Here is a 27,203-nt window from a genome sequence, read left to right on the forward strand (position 1 = left end):
AATGTAGTAATAATTTATTTAGCCCTCAAGTGTTTACCAACATGTTTTGTGCATTGCTATGTATGCTAAATATAACGGGACTTATTTATTTTCACACTTAAATTATAGATCTAAATCTAAGTTCAACATGTTATGAGCATTTTGAACTCTTTGATTGTGAATAGTTTGTACGACAACTTATTCTGGTGTAATTAACAATTTTGTTCCCCCGTACTCTTTGACAAAAAAAAAAAGATATACTGGTATAAATAATCAATTTCCAAAACTGATTATGAATACATTACATTTATAACAAGTTCAGAATTAATTCTCTAAATTGGCAATCAAAAAATATGTTTTAGGTGTTTTAGTAGATTAAAATGTTTTAGAGAACCAACATAAACACAGTATTTAGTCAACAGATTTGGCCTTCAAAAGGTACAAGAAAATCAGCTCTTCCGATGTTAGAATAGAACAGGCCACACAGGGCCCACACCTCTTGGAGTAAAATACAAAAAATTTTAGAAGTCTGTGAATTTTACGTCAGTAATCAAATAAGAAAAAAGGGAACGTATAGGCCTATAATACAACTATACATTGAGATTCTTGTTAGTAAGTACTGTTTGGATGCTACGTTTTTGGTAGAAGGGGATTCCGCACCACCTGTGGTCAGGTCCGACCTCACTAACGGCTCGACTTTCTCCCTCCTTCCAATTTCCTTCTTCTTCTCTTCAATCAGCTGTTTTGTTGAGACTCCACCTCTACCTCATTGACCACATAGCTTTCGTACAATTCTTCCTCTCCGTCCTCCATCTCATTGTCTTTCTCTTCCATTTTTAACTCGGGTTTCTGGTTTTCTGTGAAATAGCGATAGACTGATATATCCGATTGGTCCATGTCCGTTTCCGCGACTGTTGAATCGTCCGCCTGAAAACAGAACAAAAAATGAAGAAATCTGCAAACTATATTTGATATGTTTAGTCAAGAGCGAATGCAAATACTAAAACATACGGTCACCTAACCAATAATTTTGACACTGCATCGCTTGTCTTGTAAACTTTAATTGACAAATTAAATTTGTTACAAGATGACTTTTAAGTTGAACAAAAAATGTAACATAAAATCTTTTAAATTTGAATCTCTTCCTACAGACATAACAAAATAATAGCCCTCCATCGATAAGAATTGTAAATAAGCTTTGTACTCTCACTGTAGATACAGTAGACTCCCTCTTATCCGGACACCTTTTACCCGGACATCGGTTTAATCAGACATCGGTTTAACCCGACTACACTCGGCGGAAATGACATCTCTTTAACGGGACAATTCTTATCTGCATGTTGGTTTAACTGAACTAGATCGGCAGGAAGTGGGCTGTACTGAAACGACTGTTCTCGTGGGAAAGATTTGAGACCAGTGATCACGTGTCTAAATACAATGCTCTCCTAAGTCAAATATTTGGGTTACATAACAAGTTTTTTGGGACGTTGGTTTAACCGGAAAACCCGTTATCCGGACTGGCCTCGGTCCCTAGGAGTCCGGATAAGAGGGAGTCTACTGTATTAATATACAGTACTGTATTAACAAGGAGGGTAATACTAAACATTGTGAAAATTTAGCTTGTCTTGTACCGAGTTTTGAGTACTTTCTAAACCTTAATAGAGCCTTAAAAATGTTTAACTGATAAATAATTTACTTACGTTTGTAGTTTTATTCTGCCTATGCTTATTCCTATACCGCGTCATTCTCAATTTGACATTCTTCATCCTTATTTGGCTGGCCGAAACTGGATCTCTGCAATAAAAAAATTATCACTGTAAAAAACTTAATAAATATTAACCTTCCTGATTGAAAATGAACCCAAGATGTGTAAGTGTCATGATCACAAATCTTAAGATCAGTTTTGTAAGTGTTAATACCGTGCTCAAAACCCATTTTGTAGCCTGTCACTAAAATAGTACTAAATCAAAAAATTACTATTCCGATTTCAATATTTTGTATACAGTAATAAAGCAAACTGGAGATAGAGAGAAAGATAAATATTCTAGCTCATCCTGATGACGCTCATGGCAGAAAATGAAAGTGATTTAAAAGTTTTAGCTGGAACTCTCATAAGGAAAGCAAAAGAAATAGACTTAACAATAAATTAAAATAAAACCAAGTATCTAATAGTAGGACAAAATCCACCACAAACACATCTTCCTCTGACAGTAGAATCCTACTCGTTTCAAAGATGTACAGAATTGAAATATCTAGGAATAATTATTGACCAATATAATACAGAACTTAGTACAGTAGTACAGAAGTACTTTACGTTCTAATTAAGAAAATAGTTTAGTTTCTACAATTAAATATAGTGAGGACTAAAAAGGCAGAAGAAGTACTAGTGCAAATTTAGGTATTAAAATGTTCTTAATTCTATTCTGATGAAAAATTATACATAATATGTTGGGGTTGGTAGTTGGTACACATATTTTGACTTAAATTACCAATTATATGATGATGGCGCAAAAATCATAGAAAACTGTTGGCCTTTATGGCATAAATAGCATAGCGCTAGAGTTCATCATCTATAAGATATAATTGACTTTGTCTCACCTGTCAGCCTCCTGTTGGTAAATAGTGTTTATCGGAGTGTCCTCCTCGGCTGCACGTCTAGTCACGCGGTGTAGGAACACTGTGAACCGTTTGCGGCTAAGGTCCGGTCCGTGGTTGTGGCTGGCATAGTTGGTCTGGATGATGGGTGCGTTCTCCTTATGCAGCTCCATGTACGCTCTGGCCTTGCAGTCTTTGTTCACACACTTCAGATACCTACACAAAAAAACACCTGACAATGCCTGGATGGTATCGATTCATATTCTAACTAGATTCTATATTCAAACTATTTAAAACAAATACAAATAGATTGCAGAGGATGTATTTCTTGCATCAACTATCAGTCTGGGACCTAGTCGTCCTCTTGTAATCCAGCTACTTGAAGGTCACGAATTGTGGATATTTATAGGCATGATCTGTAGATGCGATACTCCCTGGTGTGGATTAGCCTACACTCTAGTGAGTATTTTGACTATCCGCAGTAGACCCTACTATTCTGGTAATTATTGTCGGGACCACGTAAGTTTGCAGTTGGTGGCAGCCAATCACAAGACGAGGCTAGTGCGACGTTGCCACATCACCCATTGACAACACTAATAAAAATATACAAAGCTATATTTTTAAATCAGCTGGTATTGTTAGATTTGGCAACACCACACCGTTCTCATTGGTTCATTGAAAACCATATGGTAAATAGGCTCCTCCCTCAACTGCAAACTTATGTGGTCCCGACAATAGACCAATTTGTAAATTACAAGGCAAAAGTGGTTTGGATTCCACTTTAAACTGTAGGTCCCTTAGTTTCCATTGGCTGTATGGACTACTAATTAACAGGTCCTGTCTAAGGAACAAGACTAGGACTATAAGATGGTGCCACTTACCCTATACTCATCTCAAGCATACTTGGCTTAAAATACCTACTTTCGTATGGTCGCCATTTCAGTTAAAAGTATTTAAAAAAAGTAAGATTGCCATGGCTGAAAACAAAACTATCAGCTTGGGATTGTCTGAAAACTCATTCAAAGAGATGATTAAAAATGTCAAAATTCATGTCTCAGGACCCTGGACAACACCACTACGCCAGACCATCTTGGTAGCTTTATCTAAATATTTGTTTGCTTGTGTTCAAAATTATGTGTTGACAAACTAACAAGATTTGGAAAGTTTGTTGAATGAAACGGGAAAGACGGTTTACTGACGAACAATCTCGAAACTATTTGACAGTGGTGAAATGAAAACGTTTTTGTCTACAACTTCATAAATAATTAACATTTTAATGGAGTTCATGCACAAACATAATATTTACATTTAATTTTGAAAGAATGTTTAGCTTTTGAAGATTCTAAAACAACAAGTACACAAATATTTCCAAGGACCAAAAAGACTACTCACACATCACATGAAACCAGATGTGAAGAATAACTAATAGACATATTACGATTGTAAAAAAAATATCTTAGTTAGCTGACACTCATCAACACTACCTTATATTGGGACTATGGCGATTTAGTTCATAGTAGAATCCATTTCCATCGTGATAATTATTAGCATCAGGCCGTAGTCCAGGAATCACCTCTGATGGCTTCAGAGGGAACTTTTGCTGGTCTTCATTGTGGTACTAGAACATATAGTAAGTTGTTAGAACAGAGTTTCAAACCGACCCTTTGCGATTGGACGGAGTATTTGTGGGTTGTTTTAATCGGTTGGGTAGACAGCTGTAGTGGCTGCCACCTTTTGAACAACATCTAAGATCAACCTTCTCACTACTAGAATGGCTTACACAGAAACATTCAATGTTAAGAGAGCCAACAACTATGACCAAAAAGAGTTTTATTGTGTTTATGATTGATTTTTTAAACATAAACATAAACTTCAGTTTTTTGATGTGTCTGACGATGCCAGCATAGCTGGCAAAAGGCATCATAAAATTAAAAATTTTGAAAATATTGGTGAAGTTTGTATTTCAAATTTATATTCATTCCAATATTACCAGTTATTCTTTAAGATAGTAATCACTGTTATCAGTTAGATAGTAAACTGTGACCAAGAGTATGAACATGGAAAAAGTAAGGGTTGAATAATTGATGATTCATTCTTCATTAATCTTTACAATTCCCTACTTTACTACTTAAAGCGAACTTACATAGTCTCCTGCGGCCTCATCCACCTCACTCAGTGCGGACGTATCCAGGGGAAGATCCTGCAAATGATTTGTGCATTTACTTAATCTCACACGTACAACGACTAATATAACATTCTACAAGGGCCTAGGTTTTTAGGATTTATTGAGAGGAAGCTGGTTTACCTGAATGGGAAAGAGTCCAAACTGAAACTCGCACAGGAAACAACAAAAATTTACACTATATATACACTAAAATTTAGAATATTTCACTGTGTTTGAAAATGCCGTCAGTGACAGTGAAATATTCTAATGTTTAGTGTATATAGTGTAAAGTTTTGTTGTTTCCTGTGCCAGTTTGGACTCTTTCCCATTCAGGTAAGCTTGCTATCCTCTCAAAAAATGTCTTAATATAAGGGTAACAAATGTGTGTGCTCATAGTTGGAAGCACAATGTTTTTGAATCTAAAATGTAAAATGTTATGTTAGTATATGTATATTTTAGTAATAAATATAATAAATAAGAACTAAATATTGAGTAAAGTTTTCAGAAAAAAATACCATACAAACACAAACTAATAGATAATATAGTGTTTTTTAGTTTTTCCCATCAAGTTTCGGGCTTCACTTTTCTAATTTAGTAGTACTGGTGTAAATAATTTGTACCTCTGGATCGATCGTCAGTTGAGACTTGGTCCTCTGCTTGTACGGTCGCTTGGGTTGTTCCACAGTTTCATTCACAATGTGACACATAGCAACTTGCTCCCTGTCAAGTGAAAAAACACTTTTATGTCATGCACATTTTACAAATTTGATGCTGAAATAAAGTATAAATTTACACATCAATGGACAATTGAATGTTCACAGTTTAACATAATTATTGTCGCACAATAATAATTATTTATTAATTATTTTCACAGAGGCAGTGAAACCTCATGAGTAATGAGTACCTACTCTATATGACTACACGAGACATTACACATGTACCTTTTGCCGTACTAAAATATCCTTTCAGTAAAATGCACCCTTTCAAAATGACTAAAAAATTGAAACCAAGTAGGCTGATTGAAACCATTTAAACCATTTACCAGTGTCTCGTTACATAAGTACCGAATCTGTTATACTTTTAGTTTCAATGATTACGATGCATATTTCTATTGCACCATGTTCCTTTTTCAAACTTCACGTTTACACAAATGATCACCAACACACTCATCTCACAGTAAACAATCCCCTTTTCTTCAATGGCAAGTAATGAAATATCTTACAGTAGACTCCCTCTTATCCGGACTCCTCGGGACCGAGGCCAGTCCGGATAACGGGTTTTCCGGTTAAACCGACGTCCCCAAAAACTCGTTAAAACGGACTGTTTACTGTGATATTTGACTTAAATTAAGGAGAGCATTGTATTCAGGCACGTGATCACTGGCATCAAATCTTTCCCACAAGAACAGTCATTTCCCTTCATGCCGATCTAGTCCGGTTAAACCAATGCGCTGATAAAAATTGTCCGGTTAGAGAGATGTTATTTCCGCCGAGTGTAGTCCGATTAAACCGATGTCCGGTTAAAAGGTGTCCGGATAAGAGTGAGTCTACTGTATATGAAACTTAATTCAATTGTTGCATCATGCTGAATAATCTTCTAAATCAAATTCATCTTTTATAAAAGCCCTCCTTCAGTTCCTTTTGGAAAATTGTTTTTAGTTTCACACTGGTGAGTTTTTATCTGTTGCAACGGGACGGAATGTTTAAATGACATCATCACATCAAGTACAGTGAAGATATTGATTGAAAGAATACTTTTCTTCCGCTATGTGCCATTTTGTTATTTTAAGTTTTAAAACAATTTCTGTTTGCAAATTGTGATTTTAAGAAAAGTTGAATTTAAGTTGAATTGACTATAACTAACCTTAGAACCTCAGTAACCTCAGTAGTTTTATACATGTTGTATAAAGTGGTGTTATAGATGAGAAATTAATTCATTATCTTCAAAAAAACAATCCTGTCTTCCCCAAAAGCTGTAATTACTTGTTTAGAAGCTTAAGATAGTTTTCACTGATTGCAAAGATTGTAAAGTTTGATTCACACTCACCTTCCAATTTCATCAGTAAAGATGACTGGTATGTGGGATGGTTCTAACAGCATTGCCAACTGTGACTCTTGCTCTAACACCACAGGGTGGTTGTGGTGGCTGGCCTGCTTGCTCAGGTGAATCACAGAGTCCTCGTTCAGACCCATGCTTGCTCTCGCTTTACACTCTGCCTCCACACACTTCAAATATCTGAAAGTTGTAACATTGTGTAAAAGTGTTCAGCTGGAAAATACTTGTTAAGGATATTTAAGCTTTTAAAATCTTTTTCAATTCATTAAATATTTTAGAGTTGATTTTTTATTTAAAACATAACACTTTGAATTGGAAGAGTTTATAGTTTTAAGTCGGATAAACTGCTTTGTGCATAGGTCGGCAGGTGGCATATACTGTGCTTAATGAAAATGAGACCATCAATTTAAAACTATTAATTGATTAAATTACAAATGCAAGATAATAAAAATTGTCTGAATAGTTTGGTTTAGATTAGTTATGTTGTTTGCATTCAAATCTGAAGGTCGCTGGTCTGATTCTGGGTAGCTGATTTTTTTTATTAGGTCGCCAGTTCGATCCTGAGAAAATTCAGTATTTTTTTATGGTTTGAAACTGGACCCAGCTGTCCCTGAACAGTCTTTTTTTCCTACGCCAGTGGCATTTTAATTTAAGTCAAAGTTAGACTAAATGCTTTTACGATAAAGGTTTTGTGGATGTGTCAGGAATTGAACCCATCCCTCCCGTACCGAAGTTCGAGACGCTAACTACTAGGCCAGCAACACACCCCATTTATTAATACTGTAAATGGTCCTGGCTAATTGAACAGTTGGTCGCAATCAGGAACAAAGCACAATGCATCACACTCTATTCTACACTCCCTCATATTTGGGTTATACACCTAGGTGGCGTCCCCATCTCAGTTGGTAATATAATAATATTATATGCAAGATTGTTTTTATTCCCAAACATACCATTTTCATTGGGCTGTTATTTAGCAACGTTATAAAAAAAAGGTCGATAGAGGTTGTCTGGACCAGTCCCTAATAAAAAACGTAAAAAATGCCAATGGTATAAAATCAATACACAATATTATAGGACAGCCAATTAGCTAGTTCTATAAAATACAGGTTTCCGTCTGGTACTCACCTCAAATTGTTTCTGACAGTCGTCTGATGATATGAGAACCCCTTGTCATCAAAATAAACAGGCTTCTCATCCACAGTGTCGGTTTGGTAAACAGTGTTGCCATCTTGTGATTCTTCAGTCTAGAACAGAACAGTACTCATTTTTATCCTCTTGTAAAACCACCATCTGGGTAGTGAGGATTTCATGTAAATAATTGATTTGGAGAAATAGTCCTGGATCGTTATTAATCATTATTATAATCTAAGGCTTACCTTACGATCCAATTAATTTATAGTGGAGACCTAGGTTTCTATGCCGGAGCGTTATCGTCAGTCCTAGGCTAAGCTAAACTTTTTGTGTTTCATCTCTTACTTGAGATATTGTCGGTTGAATAGAAGTTTTACAAATACAAACATTGAATATACATAAATATTTACAAATACCTCCAAAGTTGAGACGTGATAAAGATCCTTATCACGTCTCAACTTTGGAGACGTGATCTTTTGACAAGATCATGGCCATGCATCTAAGTTCTCCACTATGTCTTTGTAAATATTTATGTATATTCAATGTTTGTATTTGTAAAACTTCTATTCAACCGACAATATCTCAAGTAAGAGATGAAACACAAAAAGTTTAGCTTAGCCTAGGACTGACGATAACGCTCCAGCGTAGAAACCTAGGTCTCCACTATAAATCAATTGGATCGTAAGGTAAGCCTTAGATTATAACAATAAATAATTGACTAACTAAAATAATAAAGAGGAAGCTACAAATGTTGAAATTGTATCAATTACAGCTAAATATCAAGGAAAACTATATTTGCTTAGAGTATAAGGTGCGATACTAGCTATTGTCTGTCCAGTTAGGAAAGAGATAAAGTTCTTCTAGATATCCCTACAATAGGTTGGGACCGGCCGACGCTCTGCGCTAATGATCGAGCTGCACTCTTAACAAACGATCTCAAATAAGTTAAAGTTTTTGATTTTTTGTGTTATTTCATGAAAAGGTAATCCAAACACGACCGAGTTATATAAATTATTTAATTGTTGTTTAACATTTACTTTTTGCTTCATTTGACTTTCAACTGCCTTTTTGTTGTCAAATCAAAAACTCCAAACGCCACGTGATTAATGGAATGTCTATTCTTGCTTGACCAAGCTACTTTTGGGAGACATGGAGGGATCTTAATCACATACCTGTCTTCCCTAACTGCCGTTTGAATTGCTGCATAGTTCTTACTTAGTTCCTTACCTATATAATTATAGTGTATATAAACAATGTACTAAAACATTTACCTTAACTTGTGTATCAAATTTGTTTACTTCTTGTTCTTCTTCTGCATCCGTCACCGTTGTTTCCTTCAAGAAGAATATCCAAATTCTTATCTAGTCAATATCAGTTTATAAAATAAAATATACACTGAGCTAAATTTAAACTGAGTTGAATCTGAGAGTAGCTCATGACAATACAGGGTGTTTTTAAAAGAATGCCGGGATTTTAAATGGTAACTGCTTGGATACTATTCAAGGTAACTAAACGTTTTATACGTCAAATTAAAGCTAAAATAACTAAGTTGTGTTTACCGTGCAGCAAGGGAGGAAACTTTGACCTTGGTATGTGTAAAACAGTTTCGGCGTGATAGGCCGCTATTGTTTGTGACTCATATGTCTGACGCCAGTCGCCAGTACGACGTTTACGGCGCAACAGAAGGCACAGATTGCAATCTGTGGTTTGCAGAGTTTATATCCATTGATAAATTAAACTTAATTTAAATCTACTTGATGATAAAGAAACTTGGAGCTGGTTTAATGAGTTTCGTGGCACCGAAGTGTTTTGAAAAGACACCCGGCCGGCTAAAAACAAACATAGTAGATGAAATCCGACATTTCTGCATCATAAGCCCGAAGAAATCGATTGCTCGACAATGTCTTCAGTTTAACAAAACTAAATTGGTAACTTTATGATGTTATCTATAAAAGATAGAGTCTTTGTGCCGAAAAGATTCAGTTAAGACATCAGATAAACATGCCGATCGCCCTAAGCGTACAGACTTTGCCAGTTTTACGCTCATATAAGATTGATGAAAGTCTGAATGTTATTAAATCATTCCGAACTGTATGAAAGAATGAGAAAAAAACTTTATTCTTTTCCCTTCGATTTGAGGTTTAAATCGTTTAATTATCTTGAATAGTCCCCGAGCAACGACCGTTTGAAATCCCGGCATTCTTTTAAAAACACCCTGTATAACTACATCCACACAAATCAATTGTTTTTTTTTTATATTTAGATACTTAGATACATAAATATGCCATAAACAAGCAAACACAAGCATTTGAAAGAAAAATGATTTATTTTGGTAATATACAGCCCCTCATATCCGACCTCAAAATTACCGAATCCTCGGGATGTCTGACCGTCTCCCTGTTTCCTGTATGGGGCGAAAATGCCGAACGCGATCGGTTAACCAAAAGGCCGATTGTCAATGGTGCCGTAATCGTGCAGACCATCACCACTGTCGCTGATAACGGTTGTTGCCACCTTCGTGGGAAACGATTACTGAAGTCAAGGTGACTGCAGGTTATGTATGCTACGGGTGTTCCCTCTGTCGCGAGTGACGATTAATGAAGTTGTAGAGACATTACAGTAATAAAAAAATGTTAAATTAATATTGTCTAATGACAGCTTATTTTATTTTGTTAGATCCCTATCCTATGGTGAGCTATATGTAATTTATTAAAACACAGGATGTATGCTAGCCTAGTGGTTAGCGTCTTGGACTTCGGGCTTCGGTGCAGGAGGAATGGGTTCGATCCCCGGCACAACCACAACTCATATGTGTTTGGACCGCTTTCCCTAGTGTTTAAAGACTTCTTCAAATTCCTTATGTAAAAATACCACAGACCACTGGTAAAAAAACATCTTATTTGTTCTAAAAGTTTGTCGATAGTTAAATAAATGCTGTTGTTTTAACCAATATGATGATACCATAGCAAGGACATAGATAAATCAATTATAAACTAGGTAACTTAAAAGTATTGCATAATTTTAATCAGATAACAATTAGATACTTACCTCTGTATTTGGTACTTCATAAGCATCACCACCTTCAGCTAGTAAACCTTCCTACAAATAAAATAAAAATAGTTAAGGTACTTTCTAAATAAAATTTTTATCCTAGTTTTACATCTTTAGGTGAGATATTTGAAAGAAAATCCAGTTGGCTGGTAAAAAAAAGGTAAGCTATCTGCAGTGCCAGATCCAGAGAGGGACTAAGGGGGGGGGGGGGCATAGCCACCCCTTGGGTATCCAATTTACACTAGATAAAATTAGAACCCTTCATTTAAAAAGAATAAAAACTTATCTCAGGTCAACCATGACAGAAGACCGATTGAACGGGATTGCACTGGCTCATATTTATAAGGAAATATGTTTGTCAAATTGGGCCATCGAATAACTTATTCATAGCATTGTACTATTAAAAAAAGTTGAAACATTAAATTGAAACATTATTCTGTATCCATCACTGGCTATCTGAACTCAATTCCTTTTAAAAAATATCTTCAGGTAAGAGTATTTAGTGTTTTGTTAATGCAATTATGGACAAAAAAAAAACAACTACAACATTACTATTACCAAATCTGCTGCGTTGGCTCTTCTTGCTCTATGCAGTCTTGCTCTCATATTGCTCGGGCGAATCATGCTTGAAGATTGTGGATCCCTAAAAACATTGTTGTTAACTATAAATCTTTTTAAACAACTTGGCTACACACATTACCACTAAACACTTTTGAATCCCAGGAGGTTAATAGAACACATAAAAGTTACACATTAAACTGATATTTCGATGGCAAGTGACTTTTACCAGTTTATAGGCATGTTGTTTGGCCTCTTTCAGCCAGAAGGAAGAAAGGTTCACATAGGAAATATGGATAGGACAAAAGGAAGAATGGGGACGTTTGAGATAAAATTAAATTTATGGTTCTTTAAGGGTAGTTTTCAAAGGAAAAAACAACTTGGCTTTAGAATTATTGTTAAGGAGAAAGGAAGAACACACAACTAACGCAAGGAAGGACACACAACTCTGAAGAAGCCCCTAAAAGGGGCGAAATATCAGCTTAATGTGTAACAATCTTCTGGGACTCTTTTTTCAGGTGAGGTGAGCTAGTTGTGTATCCTTACTATCTCCTTTAAAACTACACTAAACCCTTTTGAACTTTGAATAGCCTGTTTTGTGATATTCACACTATTTTAAGGAATGGGTAGTATGTTTGTAACTTACAGCAACTAACCTAAAAAATATATTTGGTAAAAAAAGAGCACTTTCATTTTTGCTTATGTACTGTAGCCTACAGTAAACTAGAGATGGGAAATACCATTGCATCAAATTTATAATTAGGAACATTTCTTGGTTTTTTGGGAATGGGGGACAAAACCCAATTATTTTTGTCACCTATTACTTGCTCATCAAGAACTTTACAGCTGGTTGCTGTTAAAAGGAAGACTTGATCAGGGGTTGTTCAATCGCTCGTTCTAACAGGTCAGACTACATTACAAAAATTATTGTATTACTGAGGTACTACATTATTTTGTGAAGCTCCCCCATTAAAAGAAAAGAAAAAGCGGAATAGTTATTTAATTAATTTGTTTCAATAGTTCAGATGACATTATTAAAATAATAGGGTATCCAATATCCCCCTTTATAGAGTTAAGTGTTATTATTTTTAAATTAGTTTTAATTCAATTATTGATGAAGTGGTTAGTCGGATTTCATAGACTTTGCTGTTGGATTTGAGTATCGGTCTTGTGACCCAAAAATATAAATCCCTAGACTAACATTTTTAAAACTGAATATAGACAAAGGTACGTAACCTATCACATAAATTGGTTTAAGTTTAAGTACAGGAAGCAGGGCTGCCAACATAGTTTCTTTTGTGAGTGCTTCCAAAAGTGACTCTCCATACCTGTAAAGTGGGTTGCATTTGATAAAAAAAACGCCTTGTATAATCTAATTCACCTTGCGGCCTCCTCCTTGTATATTTCGGGGATGGTTTTGTGAAGCTCCGTGGCTGCTCGGTTTTTCGCTTGGGTCATCCACAGATTGAACTGTTTCCGCTTGTAGTCCGGTCTGTGGTTGTGTACAGTGTTGGAAGTCTGCACTATAGGACTGCCTTCTACAGCCTTCATGGTAGCTCTAACTTTACAATGGGGCTCTACACATCTCATGTACCTGATACAACAAATGTCATAAAAACATTTTGGAAATATTTTGTACAAGGAAAAAATGTACTACCTATAAACATTTGAAAGAGCAACTAAAACACCACTTTTCTAAATAGTTGCCCAAAAAAATCCACATTTAGCAGTGGGAGAGCTTTTAAATTCTTCTGTTGTAGAATTCTGCCTGCAAACTCAGTCTATTGGCACACTTGCAAATGTAGCTCCTCGTTAACAAAGTACTGTGTTACTAACCAAGTCCTCATTTTGGGAAACAAGTATAGGTTGATCAAAACAAGTTTGAGTGGCTGAGAAAAACCTCCCATTTAAATTATGGAGATTGTGTGTAGTTTGCTTGGTAGGTTAGCTATTGTCATTCAAAAACAAAATTTCATCTGTAAACTTTAGCTCACTTTAATAAAATGCAATATTTTGGGGAAAAACTATTATTATTTAAGTTTTTACGTGCACTTGTTCTTATGTTTTTCGCAAACAAAAAAAAACCTCTCAAATAGCGAGGTTTTCAATTGCAGCACACTTTTAACTTGAACATTGCAAAACGGGCAGTGCAACAACATTTCTGCTATGGTTGAACAGTCACTGAGTTGGCAAACATCTCTGTACTTGCTTGCCCAACGGGATCAGATGGAAACTGCCCTTACTTTTTGAATAGTCCTTGTACTTGAGAGATGATACCATCCAAGGTACGGGGATGGTACCTTCACCCATTGTTCATAAACTTGAACAATGAAACTGAAGAATATGAAAGGTTTATAACAAGTTTAGGAATGCCAAGTATGGGTTGATTGTTTTACCAGACATTCTCGCCATGGTTGTTATAGATGAAATAGTAGCCTCGTCCATCATGGTACATGGTGGTGTTGGGTCGACGGGCGGGCAGAGCCTCTGATGGCAGCAGTAGTTCTTCTGGCTTCTGGAAAGCACCAAAACACAATTATATAGTACGGTTCTTGTTCTGGAAAAAATACTGCAGAACCAAAATGCAATGATTTGTTACGATTATTCAAAAAACAACAGGATAATTCTTCGTTTAGTAAGGATGTAACATACAAGAAAAGAACCTAGGGGTTTTAAGCTTTTTGTAAGGATAGCACCCTTACCTGAATGGTAGAGTCCAAACTAGTACAGGATACACAAAACTTAACACTATATACACAAAAAATTAAAATATTCCACTATCACTTACAGAATTTTCAACTAAGGAAGATAGTTTTCTTTAGGTACGATATGGTGGCCAGTGAGTTGTTGGGACAGTGTTGCCAATAGTATAAATAAATAGTATAACATAAGTTTTTCATAAGTTACAATAACCTTTGAACAGTAATTTCTACTGCAATGAGAGTTATACCATTTTGTTAAGAATTTAAAGGACTATAACATAGTAAATTTTTATTAAAATCGTCCTGGCCATTTTTGAGAAAATTAGATTTTTCTGTTATTTTTATGGGAAAATAACCATAAAAAATTAAAATTTCCAAACAGTGAAAAAAAAAACAGCTGAAGATACCATGGATTTAACATACCAAATTTAATCAAAATTGGACAACATGTGTGGTCTGTAGCTCTGTACACACCACACAGATATGCATTAAAATTTTGACGAAAATAATACTTTCTCCATACTATAGTATAGGGGAGCAAGTAAAAACAATAATTCTGGTACAGAGGGTGTTCATCGTTATACTTTGGGAATTCAAATCATAAGTGACCAAATGGATTTACTTTGATGCATAAAAGTGGTATTAGGTTTGAAAAATAACAAATTAACAATAGGGAAATATCTGAAGTTAAGTAGGAATTTTACCTCCTCAACCAGTTCATTGTCCTCTGAATCAGCCTCTGAAAAGCATTCAGATGCATCTTCCTGAAAGCAAATAATTCATGGCTATAATCATAATACTTCATTAGACCACAGAGAAGAAAGGTACAGAGGAAACATTCAATGATACACTTAAGTGGTGTCTAGGGGAAAGTCCAACACCACCCCCTTGCCTCGTGTACTACAACGCTCGCGGTGGAGGAAGACCCTGGGCAAGATTAAATCCTGCACAGTACTCGTCATTCAGGTCCTGTCCTTGTCACAAGTATATTTCCGCCACAACATACCAGAGCTGAAAGTTTCCTCAGAGTTCTATCCTCTGTACCTACCTTCTCTAAGTCTACACGTAACCCTGAGTCATGTTCAAATAACAATTTAAAAATAAAAATAAGTAGATGGATACTGAACATCATATAACATGTAGGCTATTGAATAGGCAAATAAAACAAATACTTTGGTATAGATAACGATTTTTTAGAGTATTACTTAATTTGGTGAAGTTATATTCAGTTTTGTTGAACATGTGAATTGAATAGTTAGGTGAAAAAATAACTAAACTCAAGGGTTGACCTGCAAGCTAATCACCAGAAATATAAATTTATTCAGGAATCATTTTGTTATGACAAGTACCTGCTTGAGCTCATGAGGTTGGCTGTCTGTTGCCGATGTATTAGAGAGGCACGCTTCGACAAAGTCAGTTTGATCCTAGAAAAATCATATGAGTTAGTCGTAGTCATGATGTGTGCTTTTGGTTAACATTTTGTAAGCTCAAATAAGTATCTCATAAGCATAGATACATAAAAGTTATAAATAGTCATTTGGCCAGTGGAAAAAATTAACAAATGCACATAGCTCAAGCCACCACTGCTCTATGACTACAGATAATGGCAACGTGTAGGCACAGATATTTTTTTTCCACACCCTGTACAAAGCATTTACATAGTTTACTTATAGCTGAAGATATGATGAATGTGATGAGAAATTCATCACTGCATAACATAAGATAAAATGTTTCTATTCTAATAAAACACACATTAATGAATATGTAATGGCTATCAACATTATGCCATGATCTGCAGTTTGGCCGAGCTAACAACATTACATTACAACAACTGTAACCCGATTATCAAAAGAGGGCATTTTTTTAGAGAAAATTTAGCAACAAAACTTTGAGGACATTGTCACTTGGTCACACGATTTACCTGATCTGTCAGTCTGGAAATCTGTGCAAGTCTGCGAAGTCGATTCATTCTCTTGTATAAGTTGTGTGAAGGTATCTGAGCGGCTGACATCGGATCCCTGTGAGAACAAGTCATATTATTTGCACCACATCAATTCTATACTCTGATATAAGTAAGGTTTGTATTTAAGAATGCACATTAGTTAAAGAAACAGATCCATGAATTTCTTCTAAAATGAAGAAGTGTTAGGTTAGGAGTGACTGTGCATAATTTGATTCCTCCGAATTTTTGGGAATTTTTGAGTGGAGGGGAAATGCTCTTACACACACATCATCGTTATGACCGTGTCCACCAACATCAATCTCACAAACTGTTGAGCCTCCAGGCGGGGCCTTTTCCAATGCTACTAGTGGAAAAAAGTATGTTCAAAGTCATCGGTAATGCCTGGGCAGTATATGCAATCGGGTGACAGTAGTAAACCATCAAAATAACACTAATAACTTTAATTTTATATATCAAGCAGGCAATTTAGTATAAATAACTGAGCAAAATGAATGTTAGGATGGTTTAGATTATTCAGCTATAACTGTGTTTTTTTTTTCTTTAAATGTTTCACTGACCCTTATTAATCAAAATGTATGTATTAATATTGTATTATTTTTCATTATAGCTGTTTTGGGTTTATACCTGTAGCTATTGTAAATTGTGTATGAATAAATAAATAAATAAATTAAGTACTTGTAGAATCACCAGAAAAACAAATAAAATCCAACCATTTTTGTAGACTTACTTTTTACACTCATCTCTGTATATTTGCATCACTGGTATTTCTTCGTTCGTGGCTCGTTCTTTGCACCTATGAAGGAAGAGTATGAAGTTTCTATGCTGCAGGTCGGGTCCGTGGCTGTGCTTGACATGGGAACCGGTGCGTATCGGAGCACCTTTGTGTGACTGCATAATTCCTCGCACTTTACACGATCGTACAATGCACCTCATGTATCTACATAAGACAAGAAACAAAGACGATCATTACATTGTGTTAAGCTAATAGTTTATTACAATTGGAAAGTATCTATAGTAAACCCTATATTAACCGTCACCGGTTGCAGTTAAAGTCAAGTCAATGGTTTACGTTCATGTTAACAAATTGAACCAGCACAGCTGTTCAAACAGCTGAAGTTGTCAATTTTTCTCTGCAAAACAACTTATAACTAGATTAAAAAAAAAATTAAGTTTACAAAAGCAAATGTTTACATAGGAAACAAATAAGTCAAAAATCATCATTTACTTGTGCATCGACCTTCGTCTTAGTAACAAAGCCCTATATTTACTTTATTGTTACTTTTAATTTCAAACCAAAAATTTGCGGAGCGCCAAAAGTAACTTTCATAATGCATTAAATTGTAAAAAGGCTTAACCAAGTTTTCAATTAGTTGTGAACTGTCATTAGATATTTTTATGAAATATAAAAACTACATAAAATGTATTCGTAATGTCTTTAAAAATTTATATTTGGTATTATTGTTTTCAGATTTCCATAAAATCAGTTTTTTTAAGCACCAACAGGAACTAGAGGACTTTGATGTTGTTTGAATCTAATTAAAGGTAGTATCTGAGTCTTTTCAGAGGAGTATTTTATTAAGAGTATTAATATTAATGTTCACAAAAACAAACTAATAAATACTTTTATTTCACTTACAAGAAAATCAGTAAGCCTAAAACAAATTATTACCTTTTGTTGTCTCTCAAGTTATTTAAGAGATAGTAATATCCTTTCAGGTCATGGAATATCGTTGAGTTTGGACGGAAACCAGGCAACTCTTCAGATTTCATTCCCTGAAAAAAAAAAAAAAATTAGAAACTAGTTTCAATAGAAAACATCCACACATACAATATTTTTTGTATAGATTAATTTAAATGATGTTTAGTTTTCTTACTTGTATATTGATGCTATTACAAATATTTAAATTGTAAATAACAACAAAAATTTGAAAGAAAATTCTTAATACTATACTGCAAATATTAAAAAAATATGTCAATGTAAAAAGAAATACATCTGTCAAAAGTGAAATATTCCAAAGTAGGCTATAGTAAAATATAAGCTAAGCCTGAAACAAAAAATATTTCTAGGTGGTTTGTCGTTTTCTCACTTTTGGTTTAGATGTTCTTTTCTGAGGTTTACTGTTATCTCTGACTCTTTTCATCTTGTACAGCAAATTCTCCTTCACCAGTTTAGAAGACGTTTCTGGGTCTCTGAAAACATAATAAAGTAAATAATGGAAACTGAAGCTGAACTTTTTAATTTAGTGCCTAGTTAAAACAGTAAAACCCTGATTAACTAAAATAAAGGTGGGGAGGCCATTTTGAAAACCCTTTTATTTTCAGTAAACTAATGTTTGGGATTGAAAGGGTTTTTAGTTTCAAAGATATCTCCAACCATCTGTTAAACATTATCTTGAAAAATTTTTCATATTAACGCCTACAACTGTGTCATTAAAAATCTTAAAAAAAAATTGTCAGTTATTTTCTAAACTTTATCTATATCACAATATACGATCCACATCCCACTGCTCATTACATTCATGTGGTCAAGCTGAGCCAAAATCTTGTGCCATGGCAAACAGTTTCAATTGCATTGCCAGTTTTCCAATTCATTTGAATTTCTTATCGTTACAACTAACCCAAGTTTATTTTAACAAGGTTTGGTTAAAACGAGGTTTCATTGTAAAATAAAAATCACATTTGACAATCATTATTCACACAAAAAATTGTGCTCAGCTCTGAAATGTATTTAACATTTATATTTCTAATTTGCGTTGTGTGTTTTCTTAGTAAAGAAAAAGAACGTCATCATTAAACTATTGATATTTCTGTTAGTGCAAATCTGTTATACTTTCCAAATTTTACAATTTGTTACATTGTTACAATAGTCAAATAACTTCTGGAACGTTACAAAGTGAACGTAATTTTTTCAGTAATTCACTCACTCTTCAGCCAACTCCTCGTAAATATTCTCCAGGGGATCATCACTGTTGAGTGCGCGAGTTTCGCACTTCTGAATAAACCGCAGCTGCTGCTCATGTAACGGGTCGGCGGGGTGAGTGTGAGCGGGGCTGTGGGGCGCCAGGTTGATGGGGGCGTCATCCCCTGCCTGCATACAACCCTTAGCGGGACATCCCTCTATCACACACTTCATCAACCTGAGCAAACGTGTTGTATTAGTTTCTCTTTTTGTATTCATACTTATATGTGTGTACATCGGGGGTGACAACGTACGCAATGACAGAAATGTAAGGGAAAGTCTCGCTACAATACCAACTCCCTGTTACGCCACATCTAAGCACAATAACCGGTCATGATGCCAAGGGAAGGTTTTGCATAACGTAATATAAAGTAGGTTTAGGGTAGGCCCTACAATATTGTAAGATTTTGATTCTAACTTCCGACTGGGCTAGGCCTACCAGTTCCAAGAAATTTATGCTTAATTTTAATATTATTCACATTAAGTTGGTAAATTTTGAAAAGGAAACATCAAAGTCACAGTCAGAGTCCTTTATTAATCCAGATTAACAAATATCATAATATAGTTTTGTTGGATGGGATGGCCATTTACTAAAGAAAGAGGACGACTCCTTAGTCAAGAACGTTCTTTTGAACAATCCGGAGGGCAGAAGACCACCAGGAAGGCCCAAGTTGAGATGGCGAGACCAGGTTAGAAAAGACCTAAGAAGACTGGGAAGAAGGGAAGAGGAGGCAATGGATAGACAAATCTGGAGGCAGTGTGTTGGCAAGGCAAAGTACCACCTTGGGTACCAAGAGCCACGGCAGTAAGTAAGTAAGTATAGTTTTGTTGGAGTATTAACTTTTTCAAGTTAATTTTGTTATCTTGAATGACTGTTGAATGCCAAAAATCTTATGCAGAAAACTGTATTATTATTGATACTTAAAAATGTGCCAAGCTCTAAAAAATAAGTACTAATCCACTCCAACATTCATTTATGGTCAGTAATCGCAAAAAACTTTGAAGTAACCTTGAGAACGTATTATTCCTTAACCCCTTGGGGGTCACTTGACCAATGGAGCAATAAATAAACTTTCCTTAAAATGTAAGCTTATCATGTTTGCATTTGTTTTTGATTAATTTTTAAATAAACTAACTATCAAAGCTCAAAAATTGTTTCAATAAATACTTATAATGGCTATAAGTTTAGTCTGTGATTTAAAGTTATAATTGTGTTTGTTTAACTATGACATTCACAGGACATTTTCAAAGGGATCTCTCGTCATATTAATATTGACATTTACCAATGCACCATTATGTGTTGGTGTAGTATTAAAAGAAAAAAGAACTAAAATACTTTTAAAGTCTTTTTGAAACTGCTGTCTCTTTTAAATATAATTTAGAACTCAAAGAGTGCTTGCAGAGTGATCGGTATTTTCTTCCTCGGAAAAGGCCCTTCCTCACAACTTTTTCCATACAATACTGTTCAAAAAGTTTTTTTTTACAATCTAAAAAGCTGGAATATTCTTTTGAAATAGTTATCATGATACTTATCTGTAAACTGTTTTTTTTTATTTTTTATTTTTTGACTCTAGGGTCTAGCCTGGGATTATTTTTCACATTACTTCAGGCTAGACCTAGAGGTTGCGGCATTATCACTTAGATAAAATGCATTAGTGATTTGACAGGATTTGAACCCGGGACCCGAGTCCCACGCTCTACCACTAGACCAGCTCACTCCAATTACAGGGGGAATGGAATATTACTTAATCACTCAATTTGCTGACCAAGAAATTACCTTCTATAGTCCTCGCCACCCTAAGTTGAGGCAGCGCAAAGCCGCACGCGTATATCTAGTGCGGCCTTTGGCTGCCTAAACTTAGGGTGGCGAGGACTATATCATTCATTATAATTACCTGAGGCCACCAGTAACGCTGGGGGTGTCGTAGTAGAAACCTTTCCCGTCGTGATAGCAGAAACTGTTCATTAACCTTCCATGAACCAGGTGAGAAGGCTGCTCCTAGCAGAAGACAGTAGAGGTGAATCTTTTGGTGTTTGCAGGAATATCCAACTTAACTTTACCAATGATTGTTAAAAGTAAACCCTCCCAGCCATGTGTAGATGTTTTGTGTTTATTATGTGTCAAAGTCTAGCATTAGCTACAGTTGGTTTTGTATTTTACAATTTTTCTTTGATTTTGATGTTTGAACCAGAAAAAATACATTTTACCGAAGTATACATTCAGAACAGGGTTATCACTTTAAATTTTAAGTTAAAGGATTCAAAAAGTCCAGTTTTCACTTTAAGTCAAAATTGTTCACTACCATTATTCCATTGTCACTCTATGTATCATAAGTATTAATTTTTACCAAAATTTTCTGTTTTACTAGAGCAGGGACAGTTAACTAGGATGAAGGGTTCTTTAAAGTAACATCTATTTTAAAATTTGGTAAGATAAGCTTTTGCCATAAAAGTTGTCTCGGAAAACTCGAGTTTAGAATTTATACAAGAAAGTTCTTAAAAAAATTGATTTTAGATTCCAAAGGAAGCAATTTAAGTTTAGAAAAAGATAAATTATGTAACCAACAGTTATCATTTTATACAATAACCATAATTTAAATCTGAAATGCATTTTAAAATGGATTTGAATATTTGCATTTAAACAAGTAAGTAAATTTATTATGAGTGTGATAAAATTGCTATTCATTGAACTTAAAATGTTCCTCATAGAGAGAATAAATGATTTTTAACCAAATGATAGTCATAAAATTAAAAACTATCATTGATAGGATATTTTAGCAAAATTTGTTCTACAATGTTCAGTTGTACACTAGGTTCTTCTAAGTTTAGTTCTTATGCATCCAATTAATTTTAAAAAAATTCCATCTAGGCCTATTTGCAGTACCGGTATCACACAGATAGCACATTATCTACGAATATAAAACTACAAAAACACTCTCACACTCAAATAATCAGCAACCATTTTAATCAATATAAAATTTTACATTTTGTCAACTCAACACTTTCAAGGGAGCTACAACTTTCAGTAAACTGGATGTAACACCATGCAATTTTGACTGCCAGTTGTAGAGATTTGAAAATCTTGGCCTCGTCGTAAAACAATACAGTTATTACTAATTAGTGATTGTAATGCTGTATATCAGGCAAGGGGCCAGGGTTGGCATTCAGGATATTTCCAACCTTACAACCAAAATTCCCTAGGCTTGCAAAACAGGTGCATGAGCTATTCATATTCTTTTTCAGATATAATTTGGCTACAACCAACGTTGGATATGAAATAGATAGTTCAAGCTACCATTAAGGTTCAGTGTCTGGCCTGCTTTTATTGCTTTTCAGTCATTAGTTTTGTAATGTGTTTAAAATTGATTTCATACTACTATTGTGAACCTGACGTAAACGTATTTCAATTTTTAACGTGATGAAAAATAAATTCATTTTCTTGGTTAATCAATGGTTGGAATTTAAAGCCTATTCCCTTTTAGACAGGTCTACAACAGTAATTTTTCCGTTATTTTAATTACTGTCATCTTAACATCTTTAACTGCAGACAAAATATATTTCTTAAAACTATTTATAGTTGTTTTCTGAACTTTATTTCTGTCACAGTATGCAATATGTCTTGTCGCTCCATTACAACCTGCAGGCCAAGCCGAGCTAACTATCCTAATCCTTGCCACAGCTGACTATTCTTACTATCTAGCTTATTTTCCAATTAATTCAAAGAATTTTAGTTTAAATATTCTCGCTGAAGCGGTAGAGGCAAGTCAAAGACACAATCTTTAATTTTGTTTCAGCAAACAGTTTTTGCGACTGGCTACCTTTTGAGGGCCAATATAGATTAACGTAGCATTAGTATTTTTTGCTTGATAACGGGAAGAGTTTATCCACCTCCAAAGATGTTGTGTGGTTTTAAACAAAAGAAATGTAGGAAAAATCTAATTTAATAATAGTAACATCTTTAAACCAACGTCATTAAATTTGTTTAAATGCTTAGAAAGTCCATTAAAGAGATTATTGCGAACATTTCCCATCCCATTTTAGTAAAAAATAACAAAAGTTTTCACAAAGTTTTGGAACTTAGAATCTGATTCCAAAACGTCTTAAAAAAATTTTTTCTCTTGCTAATCGTAATTGAAAATGTCGACAACAATATCTTAAAGAACATTAAATCACCCTAACAAAAAATAAACTAAAAAATGACTCAAAATATTTCCTGCAAATTATACTTAGCTTAGTCTATAAAACAGTAATTCAAAGCTTCTCAGTAGTAGTGAAATGTGATTGTAACTGACTGCATATTATCTGCATGAAAATGAAGCCCACCAGTTTACCATATGTAAACTGACTCAAGTTTAACAACAGTTAACTTATGTCTTGAATTTACTGTTGTCTCTTTGTCAACATTTTATTTTAAAACATTATGTATTACTTTCTAGACATTAATCCAGTGTGTTTAAGAATTAGTTTATGCTTTGCAGAAATTTTTTTTTTTGGGGTTTCATGATATATTTAAATGTCTTTCATATTAGTTTCTAGTTAAATGTCAAAGACTAATGATTTGAGAGTTTTGCATATCAATTTGAAAGGAATCCAGATGCACAATACTGTATACATAGAGATCAAATCTTAACTTTTAGATCTTGTCAAATTTGCCAATTCAGTTAAAAGGATTTAAATTTAAAATTTACTATATCAAAAACAAAATGCCTTGTGTCTTAGGTCATCTTCAAGGCATAACACAAATTGATAGCTTTGCTATAAGCTTTTATCCACATTATGATTTGTAAGTTTTGGTACAATACAGGGTGTTTTTTTAGGGACAAAACAATCTTATAAGTTGGAGCCCCTGCTACTTCTACTTAATCTACCGATCAGCTGATATGCATTGTTGCATTTTTGTCTTCACCCCTTAGTGTTTATGGGAATTTACTATGAATAAGTCTCAACAAGGTGTTATTGTAAGCTCAAAGAGTATGCATTGTGGAGTATATTATAAGTGAATAATTATATTTTATGTTAAGAAAGGTTTGCAATTAAGGTTATGTTTCCAGGTGAGATTAGGACCTAAAAATCAATTTAAGATTTGGAAAAAGTTATAAAGTCCAATAATAAATTAGTTTTATATGTGAGCATTGATCAATCTTAAACATGAGTTATGTTTGAAATAAAACCATGTTAAAATTAATTTACAATAAATTCCTTATGACACTAAACCGAGTAGACAACAATGCAATAATGACGTTAAAAAAGCAGGGCTGCTAACTTATGAGCTTATTTTGTCCCTAAACATCGACTCACTCTACTTATAATTTGAGTTGTGCTTACTAAAAAAACACCCTGTATGTTGTATGAAATAGATTACTGAAGATGATACAGGGCATTAGGTGAATTTCAAAGAAGATCACATGATGAAGAGAAGCAAACTTTTAATACTTAACACTGATCACTCTCTAATGACATGAGTTTTCATTATCAAACTGATCATAAACTTAAGGGGATTCGCCACTGAAAATAGGTAAAAATCATGAAAAATTTTAAAAATTTTTTTTTACATATCTTTGTACATTGGACCCTATTACATCCAAAAAGTATGATATAATCCATGTATGAATGTTATTATATGTTATAACCAAGGGGTTTTGCTCTTTACGATAGCTACAAGATCATAGGACACCTTCTTATTCAAATGCGGTTATCCGCAACATTGAAATTTCACGTTTTTCAATACAAAATTTGATATATCTTTAGAGCCACTACAGGTACATTGTTGAATTTTTTACTACTTATTCTAGACAGTATTAGGAAAATATTTTGGTAGAATTAGGTATCTAAGTTAATTAGGTACTGAACAATAACGTTTTTTTCAAACTAATTCTTTTTTCTGAAGAAAAATTATATTTAATGTGTCACAGCAAAAAAAGTATCTGAGATATTATTATGAATCTACCTAAATTTTAAGTTTAGATAACTGTTTTTAAAAAAACACCAAATTTATCAAAATCCATAAAGAACTCTCTTCAGAATATCGATTTTTAAAACCCCTTACAAATTGATCGAAAAAACCTCTATTTTATTTTTTTACCGCCTATAATTTATATTTAGAAGTAAACCAAAATTTTTCCATGTTTTGTTAAACAATACCCTACTAGAAAAAAAATAGTTTCACGACCTTCCTCATTAAATAAAAAAATTCACCCTTTTCAGTGGCGAATCCCCTTAAGCAAACCTAATGTGAATAAAAGTACTTTAAGAAGATCACATAAGACCTACAATCTTGTTGGTGTCTTGGCTCTGAGTTGAATCGGCAATGTTCTCTTCTCCTGTTTCCTCTTCTTCGGCAATGTTTTCCTCCTGTGACAAAAAAGTGTAAGGTCAAATAATCTTTATTCTTATAAATGTACATTGCATGGTGGAACCCGAAGGGGGTTTGCAGGCTAGGCTTTTTAAGTTCGGGTGAGGTCAAAAAGATTGACCTTGGAGTCTCAGGCCAAAATTGGGTCATTCCAAAAATTCGGTAGCTTTAGAAAGTACAATAGAAATCCGACTATCAGGCTTACAGAAAGAGTTCTAAAAACTTATATCTAAAGTAATAAGAATTGTTATTAAAGAAAGGAGAAGCCCTGATCGTGGCAAAATTCTAAAAATCTCCTACGGTTGTGTAGACATTATCATCGTCTCCTGCAGTCACAGAAACATAATTGTTCTCCTCCGTAGCAGTGAGAGCGTGAAATTTTTGATTGTGAAATCTTTGCAGACGCTTTCTGTATTTGTGATAGCAAAAGCTTGGCTCAACTTGCAACAAATTGTCAATTGTACTATCTTTGCCGACACTCCCTGCTAAACGCCATAAGACCCTCAAGAAAAGAAGTTCGTTCTCTGTTTGGCTTGATAATCAAGACACTCTAATATGAGATGACCAAGCTTCATCCAAAAATCATTTTGTTGGCTTAGCCTGACCTATGGGGTACTCACAGAACCCCAAAAATATCACAGTGGTAGATGGACGAGTTCAAATAGAATCAGAAAAAACTAGATGATCAGGAAGCACTACAAAGGGAAGTTAAAACATTCTTTGACAGATTTTTCTCAGAATACGCTGAAGGCAAGTATATAATTGGTTATTGAAAGTTTTACATGTAATTACCATGTCATTGTATTCCAGCTCCTCTTCAAGCGTCACATAGTCAGAATATGTGTCGTCTAGCGTCTCTTCTTCTACCTGGAAGCACCAAAATATCTTGTGTTACACACCATTCCCTCTTTAAGGTAAATTTAATGTTGCCTCATTTAACATTTTCACAACATTTTTGGGGAACAAAATAAAATTCAATCTCTCAACAATGGTTACTTGTGATAAATAAACAAGTTGATGTCAATGTTAACTTTGCCTCCTTTGTATTTTGAGAATCATAACATCATTTTAGTTAACACTATTACCAGTACCATTTTGTGTTTTATTTTTGTTTTCAGCATAAAACTGTTTTTATCTTCCACTCATGAAATTAAATAACGTAAACATAAAAGCTCTTTGCTCCTTTACATTGTTCTAACAAATTTTTAAGTCGTATTAAAAAATAAAATGGATCATAATTAATTTTATATGACTGAATACAAAAACATTAACTAACTAAAGATGAATGAACACTTACGTAAGACTCTTCTTCATCAACAGGTTCAACAAGTTGTTTAACAAACTTGGGTCCCAGCTTCGGTGATGATTTTGGTTCACTGGAAAAAACAAACAAACACATTGGTTACCAACAGAGTGACTACTTAAAACTGCAATAAAACTTATCAAAGCCCTGTTGCAAGGGAACTTGCATAAAATAAACATGCTGATGTCAAAAACATTGAAAATTAATTAAATGACTCAATTCATAAATTTACATTGAGGATAAGTACAAAAGAATTGAGAGACATCTATAAGGGCCCAGCAATCATAGCTTTGATTAAAAGCCAAAGACTAAGATGAGGACACATCTATAGAAGACCAATGAAGTCGAGTGGTTTTAGACGCAGTTCCTGCAGACTGGCGACCACTGG

The 27,203-nt window shown here is 34.3% G+C and overlaps 1 protein-coding gene across 4 annotated transcripts in view; it reads right to left on the reverse strand.

Moving 5' to 3' along the window:
• Positions 1–232: 232 nt before the first annotated feature.
• Positions 233–27,203, reverse strand: part of LOC129002151 (uncharacterized) — a 106,384-nt gene continuing 79,413 nt past the window's right edge. For all 4 annotated transcript variants that reach the window (XM_054429751.1, XM_054429752.1, XM_054429749.1 and 1 more), the window contains exons 53-76: positions 26,810–26,888; positions 26,305–26,379; positions 25,431–25,511; positions 21,056–21,159; positions 19,126–19,338; positions 18,289–18,391; positions 17,871–17,974; positions 16,929–17,138; positions 16,160–16,256; positions 15,588–15,662; positions 14,943–15,002; positions 13,933–14,051; positions 12,918–13,130; positions 11,537–11,621; positions 10,976–11,026; positions 9,199–9,261; positions 7,922–8,040; positions 6,785–6,973; positions 5,359–5,458; positions 4,718–4,774; positions 4,059–4,192; positions 2,578–2,790; positions 1,680–1,773; positions 233–906 (exon numbers count right to left, since the gene is read on the reverse strand). In XM_054429751.1, coding sequence (XP_054285726.1) covers positions 715–906; positions 1,680–1,773; positions 2,578–2,790; positions 4,059–4,192; positions 4,718–4,774; positions 5,359–5,458; positions 6,785–6,973; positions 7,922–8,040; positions 9,199–9,261; positions 10,976–11,026; positions 11,537–11,621; positions 12,918–13,130; positions 13,933–14,051; positions 14,943–15,002; positions 15,588–15,662; positions 16,160–16,256; positions 16,929–17,138; positions 17,871–17,974; positions 18,289–18,391; positions 19,126–19,338; positions 21,056–21,159; positions 25,431–25,511; positions 26,305–26,379; positions 26,810–26,888 — 2,830 coding nt within the window. In that variant the 3' untranslated portion in view covers positions 233–714. The remainder of the gene's footprint in view (positions 907–1,679; positions 1,774–2,577; positions 2,791–4,058; positions 4,193–4,717; positions 4,775–5,358; positions 5,459–6,784; positions 6,974–7,921; positions 8,041–9,198; positions 9,262–10,975; positions 11,027–11,536; positions 11,622–12,917; positions 13,131–13,932; positions 14,052–14,942; positions 15,003–15,587; positions 15,663–16,159; positions 16,257–16,928; positions 17,139–17,870; positions 17,975–18,288; positions 18,392–19,125; positions 19,339–21,055; positions 21,160–25,430; positions 25,512–26,304; positions 26,380–26,809; positions 26,889–27,203) is intronic.

Source organism: Macrosteles quadrilineatus, unplaced genomic scaffold (assembly GCF_028750875.1).
Source record: "Macrosteles quadrilineatus isolate MER2022 unplaced genomic scaffold, UCM_ALF_1.0 Scaffold_9__3_contigs__length_116548681, whole genome shotgun sequence".
Classification (NCBI taxonomy): Eukaryota; Metazoa; Arthropoda; class Insecta; order Hemiptera; family Cicadellidae; genus Macrosteles; species Macrosteles quadrilineatus.